A 16,929-nucleotide genomic window follows, 5' to 3' on the forward strand; every position below is an offset into this window, starting at 1 on the left:
AACGCGAACGCGATTACGTCACACTAGCCGAAAAGCCAACTTTAATGAAAAACGATTTTCGTTCAAATATTTGAAATGACAATAAAGGTGCTACAAATTAGAGTACACTACGAATTTCAAACACAAAGACGAGTCTTATGTCACCATGCCTGAAAAGTTAATCCAACACACACAAACAAACAAAAAACCCAATTTTTCTCGTAAGTTTTTTTTTTTTAAATGACCGCATAATTTGAATAGTACTCAAATTAAAATAAATATTAGTTCGCAAATATTGCTCGTTTCGTTAGTATATCGAATATTAAAGTGTTAATGCGCAGTATAATGGTGATTTGTACCAAATAACCTTGAACCAGACGGCGGCGCTGAAATAGATTTTGCCAGAGCCCGAATTTTTCGCACGGCTCGCTGCGGCCATCTTGATAATAAAAGTAGTTGATTTATCGTATTCACTGTAGTAGAATAATGTTATTGTTTTATTGTATGAAAAAACTTCGTATTAAAAACGACAGATTTGATTCATTTTAGATCGGAAAACGTAAGTTTTTAGAATTACATAAAAAAAACATAATCTAAAAAACGTTAAGAATTATTACGTTTGTTATACGAGATTAACTAATAACCTATCGCCCGCGGCTTCGCCCGCGTGCCATTTAACATCACGTGGTCAGAGATCAGGGGCTTAGCAATGGGATGAAGGCCACCCTATCATCTTTCCCAGGACGAACATTTCCAGACCGAATTCAAAGTCGTGTTTTTGGTTTGGGCGTGAAGACGTAAGAGGCAAACAGAGTTAGTTTCGGATTACATATATATATTTTTATTTGCAACGAATTTCTGCCAGTGTAAAATGTATTCCAACAACCTTGAAACGATGATCGCTTTTTTATAACATCATATTTTAATAATACAAAGTTGAAATTTAACCTAAGATGTGTTCAGATAGAATCAGATAGAACAAACATATAGACATAAATATTTATAAAAATCACTGGTTTTTCTTCTATTGAACTTCTTTAGTTATTAACTTTTGATTAATTATATTTATTTTTAATGCACTGTCACACCGGATTCTATTATTTTATTTAAGTATTGATGCTATAAATAACGAATGAATATGTGATGAGACATATGTGAACAAATTAATAATTTCTTTTTATAAACATTATGTCCGTACCGTGGTAGGTTCGATTCCCACGGTACAGGGGATCCTGGTTTGCGCCATACAACCATGTGGGACAATGTGCCCATTTATATATTTGTCTGTCGAAAATCAAACAAAGTTAATTAAAAAACAATGATACTTGATTGAGGTGCATACCAACGCGCGTTTGTATTGAACATGTAAATTAATCATTGTATTGTAATAGCACTGTGTACGTTAGGTAATTCTAATCTTTGACTGGAACGTAAACCCTTGCCTTACTTTCAAATTAAAAAACAAAAAACATGAAGTACTTTTACTCGTACAAGACTATTAAATTAGGTATTAATTGGTTAGATTGACGATTAAATATGTAGATACTCTTCGAATGCGTTTTGCTAGTTCAAAAAATATAGATTTTATAAACGATACAGATAATACAATCTAAGAACATTGTTCACTGAATTATCAAGGATAGTCAGTCTTCCATGAACTATTCAACTTTTTGATTGGATTTTGGTTGTTTAAAAATGCAGATTATAAAAACGATGTAGATAATATAGATTCTAAAAAAAAATCATTGAATTACCAAGGAAACCTTCCACAAACAGCTCTAAGAAAAAGAAAAATATATATAGAAAGTTCAATAACCTGTACTTCATCTTGTTTTAACTACCCTTGACTCGGAATAACAAATCTTTGGTCGCTAATTAAAGTGTGGCTTCGTTTTTTTTCTCGCTCAGCCTTAAAAGGCATTGGCGCGGTCCGTTAGAGGCTGGCGCCGACTGTCGCCCGCCTCTTTGGCTTTAACGGTGGTTTTATAATACCTGCATACGGAATTCTGAGCGTAATTGCATATTAAATCAAGGATTACATTCGCCGTGATGGAGAGTTATTTTAAACTTATTAATCTTCAAATAGCTTACAACAGGATTGGTATTTTATAGGATTTTACACAAAAATACTTAAATCGATGTCTGAAATGAAAAAAAAACACTTAATATTATGTTAATTACTTCATGTTAGGGTTGTGCCCGCTGAGTTTTTCGTCGGATCCACTCGCGAAGTACCTGCTGAACTATTAGGTCTCTTTCGAGAACTCCCGGATGAGCTCTCAAGTTCGTTTCCCCGTTCTGGTTAAACGTACAACTTCGATAATTAACATGATAAAGATAAATGAAGGCAGAATTTTCTTTAAATAATCATAATTCATCTACAAAATATAGGTTAGAGTCAAGACCTCACGAAAGGCACAAGGAAATTACGCGCGAAATCGTATAAAAGCAATAATTAAAAAAAAGTAGTAGAACCAACCTTTTGTTTCTGCTATCGAGGTAAATTAAGATATTTTTTTCTTAATTTCACACGTGTAATAGTAACATTGTTAGCGATTGGTGTACAGTTTTATCATGCTTAAGACTTGTTTCGAATGCGAACCGGTAATAAGCTAAATATTGTAGTACATACATATCGCTTAGTAAAAAAAAGAAGCAAAATGTACGTCACGAAATTTCTGTTACAATACTTGACCGGAATGATTGAGGCGATCTCATTTTTGTACGCCATTAATTCAAAATGTCAACCTCAATTTTGATGGGTGTCGTTTTGACGTCTTGCTTGTCATTATCATATATTCAGTTGATTTAGAATTCGTAGGCAAATTAAAACTTAGCGATTGAATTCTCTTTGACGCAAATAGTCGATCGGTTGACCTCGTGCCTGCACATACATAAATAAATTATTCTACGCATTTCGCAAACAACTTTGTTTTGGATACAATTTGACAAATGTTGATCCAAGAAAAATTCAACGAATTGTTTGTTTTTCAAGTTAATGAAATGAAATGAGATGAGATTATATGGTATGAAATAATAATCTCAGTAAAATGGTGCTCATTTACTGGGACTTTCTCAGTGGACTTTTTGGAGTTTCCCGAGAAGTTACGTTCAGCGGCTTTGTTTAATTTTCCCACATTTGTGCATTTTCACAGATACGAAACAGTTAATAAACCATCGTTAATACATATTTAAACCTGAAGAAACACTAAATAGACAAAATAAAATAAATCACACAACTTCACTCCTCGCGTTCCCGCCAAAAAGTCAAATTACTGCTACTACTACTAAGACCGCTAATATCAACATGCCTTTATATTCTTTTATTGCGATTTGAAGGGTAGTGCAATTTTTAATATGCGCGGGTGGGTACCACCACCCTGCCTATTTCTGCCGTGAAGCAGTAATTCGTTTCGGTTTGAAGGGTGGGGCAGCCGTTGTAACTTACTTGAACCTTAGAACTTATATCTCAAGGTGTGTAGCGCATTTACGTTGTGGATGTATATGAGCTCCAGTAACCACTTAACTCCAGGTGGGCTGTGAGCTCGTCCACCCATCTAAGCAATAAAAAAAAAATCCGGCGTCATTGCTACTTCGGCCTCGTATTTCGAATCCGCAATTATTATCTCCACGCTCACGATGAGGTCGTCTGCCTAAGTACAAGAATAATAAACCTCGTAATCTCAAAGAGTTTTCTCATTGGTTTATATTTAGACTTACTAAAACCCAAGTGTCAAATACTTATTCGAACATTGTACTAATGAACGTGCTAAATAAATTTACAAATGAGCCAATGTTTAACTTGTGAACGGGGCTATGACTTTTTTCATTGTGGTGCCATTAAAATCGTCTATACTCATGTCAATATTGAAGAACATTGTAACTGTATTCAATTTTTATTGGCAAGAGATTTTTGGAAGGAACATGGCATCTTTTGTTATGTTGTTTTTTGTCTTCCAATTTAATTCGTTAAGTAATTTAAAAAAATGCGCAAGCTTAGAAAAACAATACAAATCGACCTTCAAAAATATTTTCTATCTTACTTCTAGCAGACCTAGGTCGTAAAGTTAATTGATAGGCTTACGATTTTGCGGATCGCTCTGATCGTAAAACTAGACGTCGCCGAATCGTTATGCTTATTTGTAGCCTATTGATAATGTAGCTTTTGAATACCTATTCCCCTGAGCTTGTGTCTAAAGACTTATCTTAAGGCATAAGACGACAAGGCTTTTAGACCAAAAGGCGTCGTTACTTCGCCGAAATATGCAATCAATGTTATCTTGTACTTTGGTTAAAATAAGAAATGAGGTCTTAGAAATTGACGTCTCAACTAAAACCCCCATAAAACTATGTATTTTATTTATAAACTTTTAATCTAGTACTTTATTGGTTTCAGAACACAAAGTCATTCCAAAGTCTGCAGAAAATGGCCAAAACTGAGAAGTCCTTCCCAAGAAACTTTACAGGTGAGTTTTGGTTTAATTATTTTTATATCGAATGATTAGTATGTTTTTGTGTATAGATATTTATGTACACACACGTATTACAAAAGACCAAAATCCAGGATTGTTTGCCGATTCATCTCATTGTCGAAACAGCATTACGAATTGGTGGTAAAGTTGTGACCAACTGAAAGTGCTTGTAAAGGTCTACTTCTATAATTAGTATAATTAAATTACAGTTAACTGGTATGACTAGAAACAGTCGTGCCAAGATTCGCCATAATGACACGCCATTCGTATCTGGTGGATAATCGCGCTTTTCATCACCTCGTCCACCATTTGGGAAGTGTACTCGCGCTATTTCTTCAAATATTTATTTATTTACTTCAGATTTTGCATCCATACTATATTCATTAACAATAACAATAATATGTCACACGATTTCATTCGAAGAAATTGATTACGTACAAATGAGGTTTATTTAAATACGTCGCGAGTTTATAATTACCTATCATAACTTTTAAGAATTTGGGTTTAGTAAGGTATGAATAGAATTTAGGTGTTTTAAATACGCACGCACGAATCGCTAGTCCATAATAAATTCGTAATCCCTCATGGGAATTGAGAATTAGAGTTGCTTCGAGAAATGGCCTCCTGATTTTGGTAACGTAACTAATCACTAAGAAAGTCCGTTGCCATTTTTGTTCGTTTGTTATATAGATTTACTAAGACGATAGTGAGAGTTCAATTTTTAAGACATTCTTGTACTGAATTGTGGCCTATTGGCCTATTGACATGTCTGTCTACCATGCGGACGCTAATACGATACTAAGTATCAACCAATATTATCTGTTTCTCTGACAGTCAAAGGTATCAATGTTAGTTATAGATTTGAATAAGGTATATAAATCCGAACGCGATAATTTAGCGGCACAGCCGTCACCAGTAAGGTTCTCTGGTAGAGGGCTCATGACGTAGATTGAAACTGTATACTTCGCAATAATTTTACTCTAGGTATTATTAGGCTATGTAATCATTTTAATAATAGTCATTCGGGGCTAGTGAACCAGCGGTCCCGTTTCGAGATTGTGTTGGTTCGTGTAGTCTGAAAACAGAGAGCAAAGGACAAAAAGAGAGTACCTTACCCAAGTCCGTTCCGATACTTAGTATAATCGTCGCCGTTCCAAACTAAACAACAATCCAATCAATTAAATTGTATTTTCTCAAGAACTCATCATTGCAAGATCATTCGTATAGAAGTGAAAATGAGCGTCGCAATTCTAAACTAGTGAGCGTTAAGGAAAACGATCTAATACGAAGAATACCTACCGAAGGCAATGCAACTTACGTCCTCGTCGATCACGACAAAGAGTGCGACGAGCGAACTAACCCATAACCACAGCCCACAGAGTTTCGGCGGATCTTCTCTATCTATCTATCTCTTGGGTTTATGGCGTTTCCTTTTAGATTTCGCCAATGTCAAGTGTCAAGTGTATATAATACTCTGCTTTCTATAGCGGGCTTCGTGAACGAGCAAGGTCACAGATTGTAACTAAGAATTAAGTAAGTAGCCAAGAATGAGGATCTTTTCAATGGGTCTCGATTCCGATCCGGTGGTAGATTCAACGAAGCACTGCTCTTAATAGAGCTAGTGTTAGCAAATTCTCTCCGGTTGAGCCCGTGAGTTCACCTGCCCGTCTGGCCGTGGCTGCATCAGCCTTCTAGGTGAATGCGGAACGCTGTTCTGTGACTGCTTTTCGGATGATAAGTAGTAACAAGTATAGTAACAGTCGATCGTCCATTGAGCACTCTAAGTTCGGATGGCGCACAATTTTCTGAAAGGTTCGGTTGTAGTACGAAGGTTACGACCCTCGGCAATTTGGAAGTGATGATGATCGAGATTAGATAACTGCAGCATATCATCAATGACCTTGTATTATTTCAGAATCGCTGACTACAAAGAATCCACGTGATCACACGTGACTATGATTTTACTATTATCGATAAACGTATTTTAATCCAAAGAGTAGTTTATATGTCGCCCGTGACTTATCATTTTGGCAAATCGCCACCGCGATAGTGATTCCACTGGCTTTGTGTCTGCGAATTCTCATTTCCTGCATCAGCTATTAAATTCATGATTTATTAATATTGAATTTTAAATGAGTTGGCATCTTTTATAGGTGTGCCGGGTAGTTTATATTGCGTTAACAAGTAAATAGGAAAATGGGTTCATCAACATATCAGATTTTTACATCGAAAGAAAACGGTAAAAATAACTTCTTCCTCTGAATTTTCTGCAATATAATTCTTATGCAAAATCTATTCATAATTTCAAGTAACTAACTAGCTCATTAGGAAGTCATTACAAAAAGGGTAGGGAACAAACAACGCGAGAACCTAAATAATTTAAAAAGTGTCCTCCGCATCAACCCTAGTTGAATCAAATGTAAAAAGTCCCTGTTTTGGACCACCAGAGAAACACTTGGGTCATTCTGCTTCGTATTAGGGAGACACTGAGTAGGCCTGAACTTTCTGCCTAACCAGGCAGGGGTGTTGCGTACCCCAGTTTCTTTTCTTGCTACCGTCTGCTACTGTTACCATGTTCGGGTCCGTTTTAAACCTGTCACTTAGACGTGTTTTGATAGGCAACGACCTGATTGTACCCTTGGCCTAACCTTGGAATAACCGCTCTCCAAAGCCGGGAACCACTAATTACTTATAACAGATGCGCCCGGACAATAAATTTTTGTTTGGCAATAATTACAGGTGGCCAATTAACATAAGTTAGCCCACTGAGTTTCTCGCCGGGTCTTCTCAGTGGGTCGCGTTTCCGATCGGGTGGTAGATTCTGAGAAGCACTGCTCTTGCTAGGGCTAGTGTTAGCAACACTCTCGGTTTGAGTCCCGGGAGCTCACTTACTAGCTCGGTGAATCTAGAATAACCCCTCGAGCTTACTAGAATAGGTAGGAAAAAAACAACCATAAGTTGTCTTTTTACTATCCTGATCTAATATTTAACGATTTGTTAATGGAATAATTAGAACGATACTTTCACTCACTATCACCATCCATAAGTGAAAGTTGACAGTGTTAGTCAAAGATGACTGTCAATATTAACGGTTACTCATCGGTTACTGAACGATTTTGACAGCTGCTCTAAATAAATTCGCAGCGTTAATTAATTTTAGTGATGGGAAAAAAATCTAGCGCAAAAAGCTTATTGGTATTGGCAAATAGATATAGGGAGCAGAAAAAAAAAACTGTCAAGCTTAATCTCGTAATGTAATGTTTTTTAATTCCGTAGAATAGCATGTGACTTGATGAAAAGTCCGTTAGTTAATAAACTTTTTCTATTTATTCGTCGGGGCTATGTGCATATTTTATTCGATTCATCAGTGTGGTTAGCTCTTGTTGGATATTAAAAGTTGTAAAGCTCTCTTAACAATGTAATTGCATATTTTGTGCTGTCCTCTATTCAAAATGAGATGATAATTGTTAAGACTAACGAGTAAACCGATGAATAAAGCTTATGTACCTAACATGTGCCCACGAAAGACCTCCTCGATGAGGGAATTACAATACCACCACCACCTTACCCATTTTTACAGCGAAGCAGTATTGAAATTCAGATAGGACTACCATACATTATCTTAATATATAAAATTCGTCTCTTTGTGTGTATGCTAGAGTAAATCCTCATAAACAGCTGGACTGAATTTGATTAATTTTTTTATGGGTGTTTCAATAAATTCGAGATAGTATAGATTCACAATTTTATAACAAAAAATTGATATTTTCGGATTCAGTAAAAATTCAGTATACGTCGGGTCCGTATTCAGTATGTTAGAGGAAGTCTGAAAGTGGCACCTGTGACAGAGAAGCTGAGAAGTGCGCGTTTGGGATGGTATGAACATGTGATGAGACGAAATGAAAATGATGTTGGTATGAGAGTGTTAGCTATGAATGTGGAAGGATATAGAGGAAGAGGTAGACCTAAGAAGAAATGGATGGATTGTGTGAAAGAAGATATGGGTAAGAGGGGAGTGAGCGAAGAAGTGGTACATGATAGAAGAGTATGGAAAGAGAAAACATGTTGCGCCGACCCTAGGAGACTGGGCGAAGGGCGGGAGAATGATGATGTCGGGTCATCTAGTATAATATAAATAAAAATGACAACATCTTACGAGGTGTCTATTTCTGCCGCAAAACAGTAATACTGTGTTCCGGTCTGAAGGACAGGATAGCCGGTGTAACATACATAAGGCTGCCCATCCAGGCCAGGATAGGCAGCGCATCTGAGTCTCTGATGTAGTTTGGATGTCTATGGGCGACGGTTATCATTTCCCATCAGATGAGCCGTAAGCTCGTCTGCCTATCGAAAGCAATAAAAAAAAAAAAAAAAGGTGGTATAGATAAAAGATTGTATGGTGAAAAAAACATAAAAATTCAAACAGCTATTTTTAGCTTTAGCGTCCCCGAAGTAAATACCCACGAAGCCGTACACAGAAACCGGAAGAATTACCTTTCTATGTTTAACTTACGGTGATGCGGTGCATGCTAATGCTTCACTAATTGAATTGCACAAGTCAATTGTTTAACGGTGTTTGGCGCTGCTTGCACTTGATGTTTTAAGTGAGAATGCTTAAATATAATTCTTTATGTATAGCTTCTGACTTAATATAGATAGGGACGTTTCATTCTCGAAGTCGTCGTGGCCTAAGCGATAAGACATCCGGTGCATTCGTGTTGAGCGATGCACCGGTGTTCGAATCTCAGGCGGGTACCAATTTTTCTAATGAAATACGTACTCAACAAATGTTCACGATTGACTTCCACGATGAAGGAATAACATCGTGTAATAAAAATCAAACCCGCAAAATTATAATTTGCGTAATTACTGGTGGTAGGACCTCTTGTGAGCCTGCGCGGGTAGGTACCACCACCCTGCCTATTTCTGCCGTGAAGCAGTAATGCGTTTCGGTTTGAAGGGTGGGGCAGCCGTTGTAACTATACTGAGACCCTTAGAACTTATATCTCAAGGTGTGTGGCGCATTTACGTTGTAGATGTCTATGGGCTCCAGTAACCACTTAACACCAGGTGGGCTGTGAGCTCGTCCACAAATCTAAGCAATAAAAATAAAAAAATCATTTCTATGTAGAGAGGATTTTTGAACTTAGCATTTCCTTTCAAGGGTAATTAGCGTAGGTGTCGTGGAACGTCAAGCAGCTATCGTCGCGCGGTTTTGAGTGGGTAGCTTTACTTAGCACCACTTTACTAACCACGTCTGTGTGTTGGTCCAGGAGTGAAAGCTCATGCAATTTGTCTAATGATTACAAAATAAATTTAATCTGCGTACTAAATATTCAAAATATTGTCATTTCGTGCCTCATTCTTTTGCGTGTCTTTCGTGGAGGAAATGCCCATAATGATAGAAAAAAGACATAAAAACGATAGCCCCTAGTTCCCGGTTGTCCTGCTATTCCTAGTCACGGTACTGACAACGGCAGGGTAGGGGGTGTTAAGATCCCCAGGCTATGAGTAGAGAAGATCTGGCTCAGTGGTATGGATTGCGAGAGGCCTATGTCCAGCAGTGGATGACTGGGTTGATGGTGATGATGATGATGTGCCTAATTCATATCAGCTTTTCCTCTAGATAATTCTGTTCATTAGACCACGATTGATGTGGTTTAGTTAGTTACTGATGAGACTAGTTACTATCAGTTAGATCTTAGACAAAATTGCGCTTGTACATGTTAATAGTGAATGGGCGATCACGTCAGTTGTCGAAAATTCAGGTAGGCAGAGGAATGTAACAAAAACGTTGTCAGACTTCCGACATTTCATTGTACTAGAGGCCCCGCAGTAGTCGAAATTCGACTATAATTAATTGGAATTGTAAGTTTGTACACTATTATGATTGTATTTTATACTTCTATAATCACAAATTTTGCCAAGACTACGCTATAAAAAAATATTAACAAAGAAAAAACAATATTTAATCTCAATTTGACAACATGCGTCAAGAACAAAAGTTTGATAATAAATAGTATGCATGCGTGTGTGCGTCAAATACGTGGTATGTAGTGTGTGTAATGTTTTCTTTATTGATTTAATGTATCTTTTGTGCATTAAATTTAAAAAATATTAGCATTGTGCACTTCTTCTCTATATTCTCTATAAGTGTGGAAAATTTCATACTCCTCCGTCACGTGCTTCACGTATTAATATATAGATACCTCAAACGCTTAGTCTTATAGTAGCTGACTATTTTCAAGCGGCAATTGTAGGATATCTAAAACAATATGAAAATTGATATAACATATGAGGTTTTGACTTAAACCTGTCGTATTTAAGCCAGAATATATACACGACGTACGGATCGTGCCTCTGAAATTGTAATTATGTATGTATTCTTCTAAGAAAATAAAATAATTACTGTAATATGTGGAAACATCAGGAAAAACCTAATGTAAGTACGGCGCCGCGGCGTCACGTTTCGTTCATTTAAAATTCTCGTAACCTACGTTGTTATTTATGATCCAGTGATTTTGTGATGTTCTTTAGATAAACAAAGTCTTAGAACAATTGCGAAATAAATACAGCAGCTAATTACACTCGAGTAAAATTCAATTCAAGTATCGTAGGCACAACAGAGGCGTACAATATAGATGGGCACAAAAACGACTTATATCTCAAGATGGGTGGCGCATTTACGTTGTAGAAGTCTATGTGCTCCAGTAACCACTTAACACCAGATGGGCTATGAGCTCGTCCACCCATCTAAGCAATAAAAAAAAATAAACGTTTTATTGCGCCATAGGCGTTTCATCTATTAACGTAAATGTCAAATTTGAAGATTTTACGTATGTTTCGACCGCGGCACACTTTTGATATTTTTTATTTATTTAAGTATTAAAGAGGTTCGAGGTTTCGTCAGACCATGAGGACTTTGAATAAAAAAACGCACACAATATGATCATTGTATCAAACACCGACGACAATCATACAGAAAGTTCTAAAGCACCTTTTGGGTATAAAACCTCATATAACATTACATTACATAGGTATACTGGTATTTTTTGCTATCTATGCGGATAGCCTTGAGAGGATATTTCAGCTTCGCCCTAACATGTAGGTGAGCTCACGGGGCTCAAACCGGAGTATTGCTAACACTGGCTCTAGCAAGAGCAGTGCTTCGCAGAATCTACCACCGGATCGGAAACGCGACCCACCGAGAAGAACCGGCGAGAAACTCGGTGGGCTGTGTCTATGGGTTAATTCGCAAGCGACGGGTTCGACGAGGACGGTGACCGGTGCTTGTGGCACCTAAATATACTGGATATAGTAATTGTCAATACAATGCTCAATTCTACAATCGATTAATTTCGTTTTGCGTGACCACGAAGACTGTTTTATGTTATTAATGGCGGTAGTTATCAAAATAAACCGTAAACCTGTTATAAACGCGTCCAAAGCTCTTGAATATATAAAAAAATCATAGGTATTGTATGTTTTTTTGGCGCTTTCAACTCTGAGAACTGCTATGATACTTTTTTGTTCTGTTCGTTCACCTGAACAGTCAAAAGGAACGTGTCCATACAGCCAAAAGAAAAGGAAAGAAAAAAACTCAGAACAAAACATGATGACAAATAATGGCAGTTATACGTTGCGAAACTGCGCAGTATCAACACAACAAATTTCGATTATGATTGATCTGATGAATAGCGAATGAAAAACTCAAGGTATTTGTATTACCAAAGTCCTCACAGTGTTCGAACGGTAGACAAAAAACTCATGTTTTTTTTTTTTTTTTTTTTTTTCAAATTTTCTCTGATAGACTGATTTGTATAGTTATTGTACATTCAATAGTCCTCTGCGAGTCTGAGACTGACTTTCATTCGCCTACGTTGCTACATAAGGACTCGTGTAAGCTATAAACAACTTTCTCTGCTCGGGTAAAGCAATTCAACTGTCTTTTATATTTAATGTAAATAGTATAGAGGGATTTTTAATCTATACTAGCTGACCCGGCAGACTTCGTAGTGCCTAAATCGATAAATAAAAGACCTAAACTTTTGTATAAAATAAACTTAAAAAAAAAACAAAAGGAATCCACCCGACCGGGGAAACATCAAAAGAAAAACAAAATTGTTTGTTTTTATATAATTCCGAGCATTTTCATATTTATTCACCTTTTAAACCTGCTCCGGACTTACACGAATAATTCAAGACCAAAATTAGCCAAATCGGTCTAGCCGTTCTCGAGTTTTAGCGAGACCAACGAACAGCAATTCATTTTCATATATATAGAAGATAGAAGATTACGAAAATTCTAGGTCTGATGAAAAATGTTTTTTCTCTGAAGAAGAATTAATTAATCACGAATTTATTGATCATAATGAAATTTGGATTCTTGCAATAAATTAATAGCAAGAGATTGAGAAGAGATTGAGAACTTGATTGATAATGACTACTCAGTGTGACTAGAATTACTATAAAGTATTAAGACAAGAAAGAAAAATTTTAAACCTTCTAAACTATAATATTATATAAGTAGCTTCATTATATATTACCTTACTGGTAGTAGTAGGGCTTTTTGTGAGCCCACAAGGATAGGTACCACCAACCTTAGGCAGATTGGTGCCCTGCCTATTCCTGTACTAAGCAGTAATGCGTTTCGGTTTGAAGGGCAGGGCAGCTGTTGTATTACCAATTTGAGACTGAGTACTCATGTCTCAAGGTGGGTGGCAATATTTACGTTGTTGAAGTCTATATATCCCGGTAACCACTTCACACCAGATCGGCTATTAGCTCGTCTTCCTAACTAAGCAATGCAAAAGAAAACAATCCTATTTTGAAATTGCTTTACGTAGCTACTTATTGAACGAGAAAATAAACACTACCATTATATAATAACGCATAATTTACGTACCAAAGAGGTTTCTGACCTAAAGGCTTCGTCAAACAGAACGCGTAATTAGCGCGCGTCAGGGCGCTAAGCTGACGCCGCGCTATGACGCCGAGATGTGCTGTACTACTATGGTAATATACCGTCAAACAGAGCCCCAGCGCTATAAGTACGCAGCGCTCTGTCGGGGCATTAGGACGCTTTGACGTCAGGCGTTGTAATTTTTTACAAATTTTATTTTAGCGTCCGAGTGAATGTGTATTAAAATACTAGATAATGCCCGAAAAAATTATATAAATAGTTAGAAAATACCCATGCTTATACAATGCCACATCTGAATCACTCGATTTCTTAATACTTTTAAATTTTCACACTGCTATCGAGGGCACTATGATTTGGCGAATGCGTTGCGTCAAGGAGCGTTAGACTCATCTAGTCAATTTGTGTGACATGAAAAGAGCGCGACGTTAAGTACGCGGCGCTAAGTACGCGTTCGGTTTGACGAAGGCTTTAGTGTTATAAAAGATATGCTATCATTAACATTGCACTGTAAGTTGTAATGGCGCCACGTTTCTTGAAGGTCTATCCTATCCTACTGCAGAAACAGGTCTAAATACTTTCAATCTATTTTAAGATATTCTCCGGATGTGGCCAACTATTTTTTCACACTTTTTTTATTAATCTATCGTAATAGTAAAACGTAAATAAAGATTGTTTGCTCGTGAATTATTTCTTGTGTAATAATGCCTGTCAAAGAAAAATTAAAGAGCATAAGGTTGTAAATTAGAGTAGTTAGATGACAGTAGGGCATATTGGGTTTGTGCTACTATCGCGCCTATTTCTGCTGTAAAAAGGTGATCGGGTATCAGGCTTGAAGGGTGGGAAACCTATGGGCAATCATGTGGAGTCCTTTTTTATTTTATTTTTATTGCTTAAATGGGTGGACGATCTCACGACCCACCTGGTGTTAAGTGGTTACTGGAGCCCATAGACATTTACAACGGCTGCCCCTCCTTTCAAACCGAAACGTATTACTCATCACGGCAGAGATAGGCAGGGTGGTTGGTACCTATCCGTGCGGACTCACAACACGTCTTAACACCAGTAAATCGCTTCGCGGTCGTGTGCCCATGTTATATTGCTATATTACTATAAACTTGTTTTCTTGTCGTCCGTCCGTCTATGGTATATGTCGGCGTTACGCCAGGGCTTTCACATATAAGATTTATTACAATGAAAATGCAATATAGTTCCATAAAACGTTAACATTACTTGTTTATTACAAAAAGACGTGGGCCTTAGTTTTTATACAATCAACGACTTTGTGATGGTTCTAGCAATTACAATTTCTTTTATACGAACAATACGAACCGTGAAACAATTCATAAAATGTAGCTTAGTGTTTACAATAAATATTTTAGTGATTTTTATCGACATTTTTTATTGAAGCTTCAAGCCCGTTCTGTATCGAATACTTTCCGTCCTCGTGATACATATTAAAATTCGTATTTTTTATGAACAGCCGATCCGATATTGCGTAAAACCTATATTATTCACGAATGTTGTGATTAGTCGCAAACCGATTTCGATTGGCTCGCGTGTCGAATCAACAACGCCCGACGTTTTTTTTTAGGATTGAATTTTTTCATTTGGATTGAATGATTACTGGTGACCCGGGCGCCTTTCTAGTTTCACCAGGACAGGTGGGCGACCAAAGGCCAGCCAGGAGAGGTGGGATTTGCTAACAGCGGCCCAAGCACCACCGAAGGAGACCTAACAACTCAAGAACAGCTGCTTCGCGAATGAATCTACTACCGGATCGGAATCGCGATCCGTTGAGAAGATCCAGCGAGAAACTCAGCGGGCTAATGCATGGGTTAGGAAACGCCCGATCTGTAAATATACGTCTTTAGTTGTTTCGGAACTGGGCAATTACCGGTAATAGCTTTTTTGGCACATAATTAAATTATATAAACACGATAACGGGTATTGGAATATTTTGTAATGTTAATCATGAATGGAGTATAAACCGGTATTGGAGCGTGGTCGGTATTTGTATTAAGCAAAATTACGTGGATAACACAATAAAAAAATGTACGAACTTATAATTGACACGAACGGGAATGAAATATTGAATTATTCGGTAATTGACGGTAGTATTATTTAATTGAAGACCGGGTTGTACTATCGCAGTCTAGATAGTAAGGTATTCTTTATTGCAACCGTTTTCAAATAAACTTAATCTGGGAAAGGTACGCCATGGTTATAACTAAAACTATTCCAATCTACTCAAACGATATCTCGGTCCACGGTGTGGTCACTGGAAACCACGATAAACGTCAAGCCCCCGTCAAGCTTGAAATATGAGATGGAATGCAAGTTTCTTTCACGATCAACTAGATAAATAAAAAGATTCGCCCGTGCGGACGTTCAGTATTCTTCACTTTCACGTATGCAAAGAACCGTCCTCAAAATCAGAACTAAAGTTAAAACGATGCTATTTGATCGTGTGAATGGGTAACTAGCCAATGCGCTGGTCGGATCAGATTCGCTTCATTCTCTACAGTTCAGTCCACGTTGCTATCGACAGAGCCGAGGGCAGGCAGGAGTGACATAGGATAATCCAAGAGAAAGTTGTTAGAAGAGGCCACGACCCACGATGAGCATTGAGTATTTATAAATTATCGATGCAAGAAGGAGAAGGGTAACTAGCCAAGGGCCAATTTGGTGTTGAGTGGTTAACCAGGAAAGGTAGATTGTAAACGTCCTAGAGGACGCAGTCCCACGAGATGGTCGGACCAAATACGATCTTCTCCAAACATCAACTTCCACAATGCCTTTCATGAAGCTAAGCATCGCAGCAGAGGGAGGGAAATCGTACAGGAGAAACTGATGCAGTGGGGGACTCACGACCCTCAGTAATGAGGAAAACGACGCGAGGAGGAAGAGGTTAACCAATACGACAGATGTCACGTGAGCTCGAAGACTGAATTGTGTTTTAGAACGGCTGTCTCACCGTTGAAATCGAAAAGAATGGCTTCTTCAGCACTGAGGTTTATCCATGTATACAAATAGGACCTATCACCTGTAAACCCCAGCTATCGATACCTGCTTGCCATTCTCCAGCGAATCCCTTAGTCGATTGATACGATATCTACGTTAGGAAATAAGTTGTTCTTCCCTCTTGACTGAGCTTTCGCTAGCGCATAGGTCCTGGTGAAACTGGAAAGGCCTCTGGGCCACCAGTAATACGGCAATCATAAAAAGGTTGGTACCATCCTAAGTAACGCAGCCAAATATTGTTTCAGATGTGTATTGAAGAAGTTTTAATCATCGTTTTAGCGTTGGAAAATCTTGAGTGACAATTAAAAACTTGTGTTGCATATACATATTAATAAGTAGTACATATCCAGTAAATATAAATACATATAACTTATAATAGAATAATAGCGAAACTTGTTTAGCTTTAAAAGCATCTAAGATATACATAGATTATTTAACTCCGGGAAAATTATCTCGAAGTTAATTAACCTATTCGAATTGCCGTGACCGAATTTTCAGTTGAGATTCGTCATTGTATGACGTCAATGTACGTCC

General features: G+C 37.5%; 1 protein-coding gene and 1 long non-coding RNA gene across 2 annotated transcripts in view; one reads left to right on the plus strand and one right to left on the minus strand.

Moving 5' to 3' along the window:
• Positions 1–16,929, plus strand: part of LOC101743670 (sialin) — a 78,254-nt gene that overhangs the window by 2,996 nt on the left and 58,329 nt on the right. Inside the window, exon 2 of the mRNA XM_038021329.2 lies at positions 4,376–4,445. Within this exon, the coding sequence (XP_037877257.1) occupies positions 4,406–4,445 (40 nt within the window). The 5' untranslated portion in view covers positions 4,376–4,405. The remainder of the gene's footprint in view (positions 1–4,375; positions 4,446–16,929) is intronic.
• On the minus strand, positions 798–3,007 carry LOC134201014 (uncharacterized). The gene is made up of 3 exons (XR_009976165.1): positions 2,459–3,007; positions 1,796–2,121; positions 798–1,263 (listed from the first exon to the last, which is right to left on the minus strand). It is a non-coding gene; the product is annotated as an uncharacterized LOC134201014 (long non-coding RNA).

The sequence above is a fragment of the Bombyx mori genome, chromosome 3 (assembly GCF_030269925.1).
Source record: "Bombyx mori chromosome 3, ASM3026992v2".
NCBI lineage: Eukaryota > Metazoa > Arthropoda > Insecta > Lepidoptera > Bombycidae > Bombyx > Bombyx mori.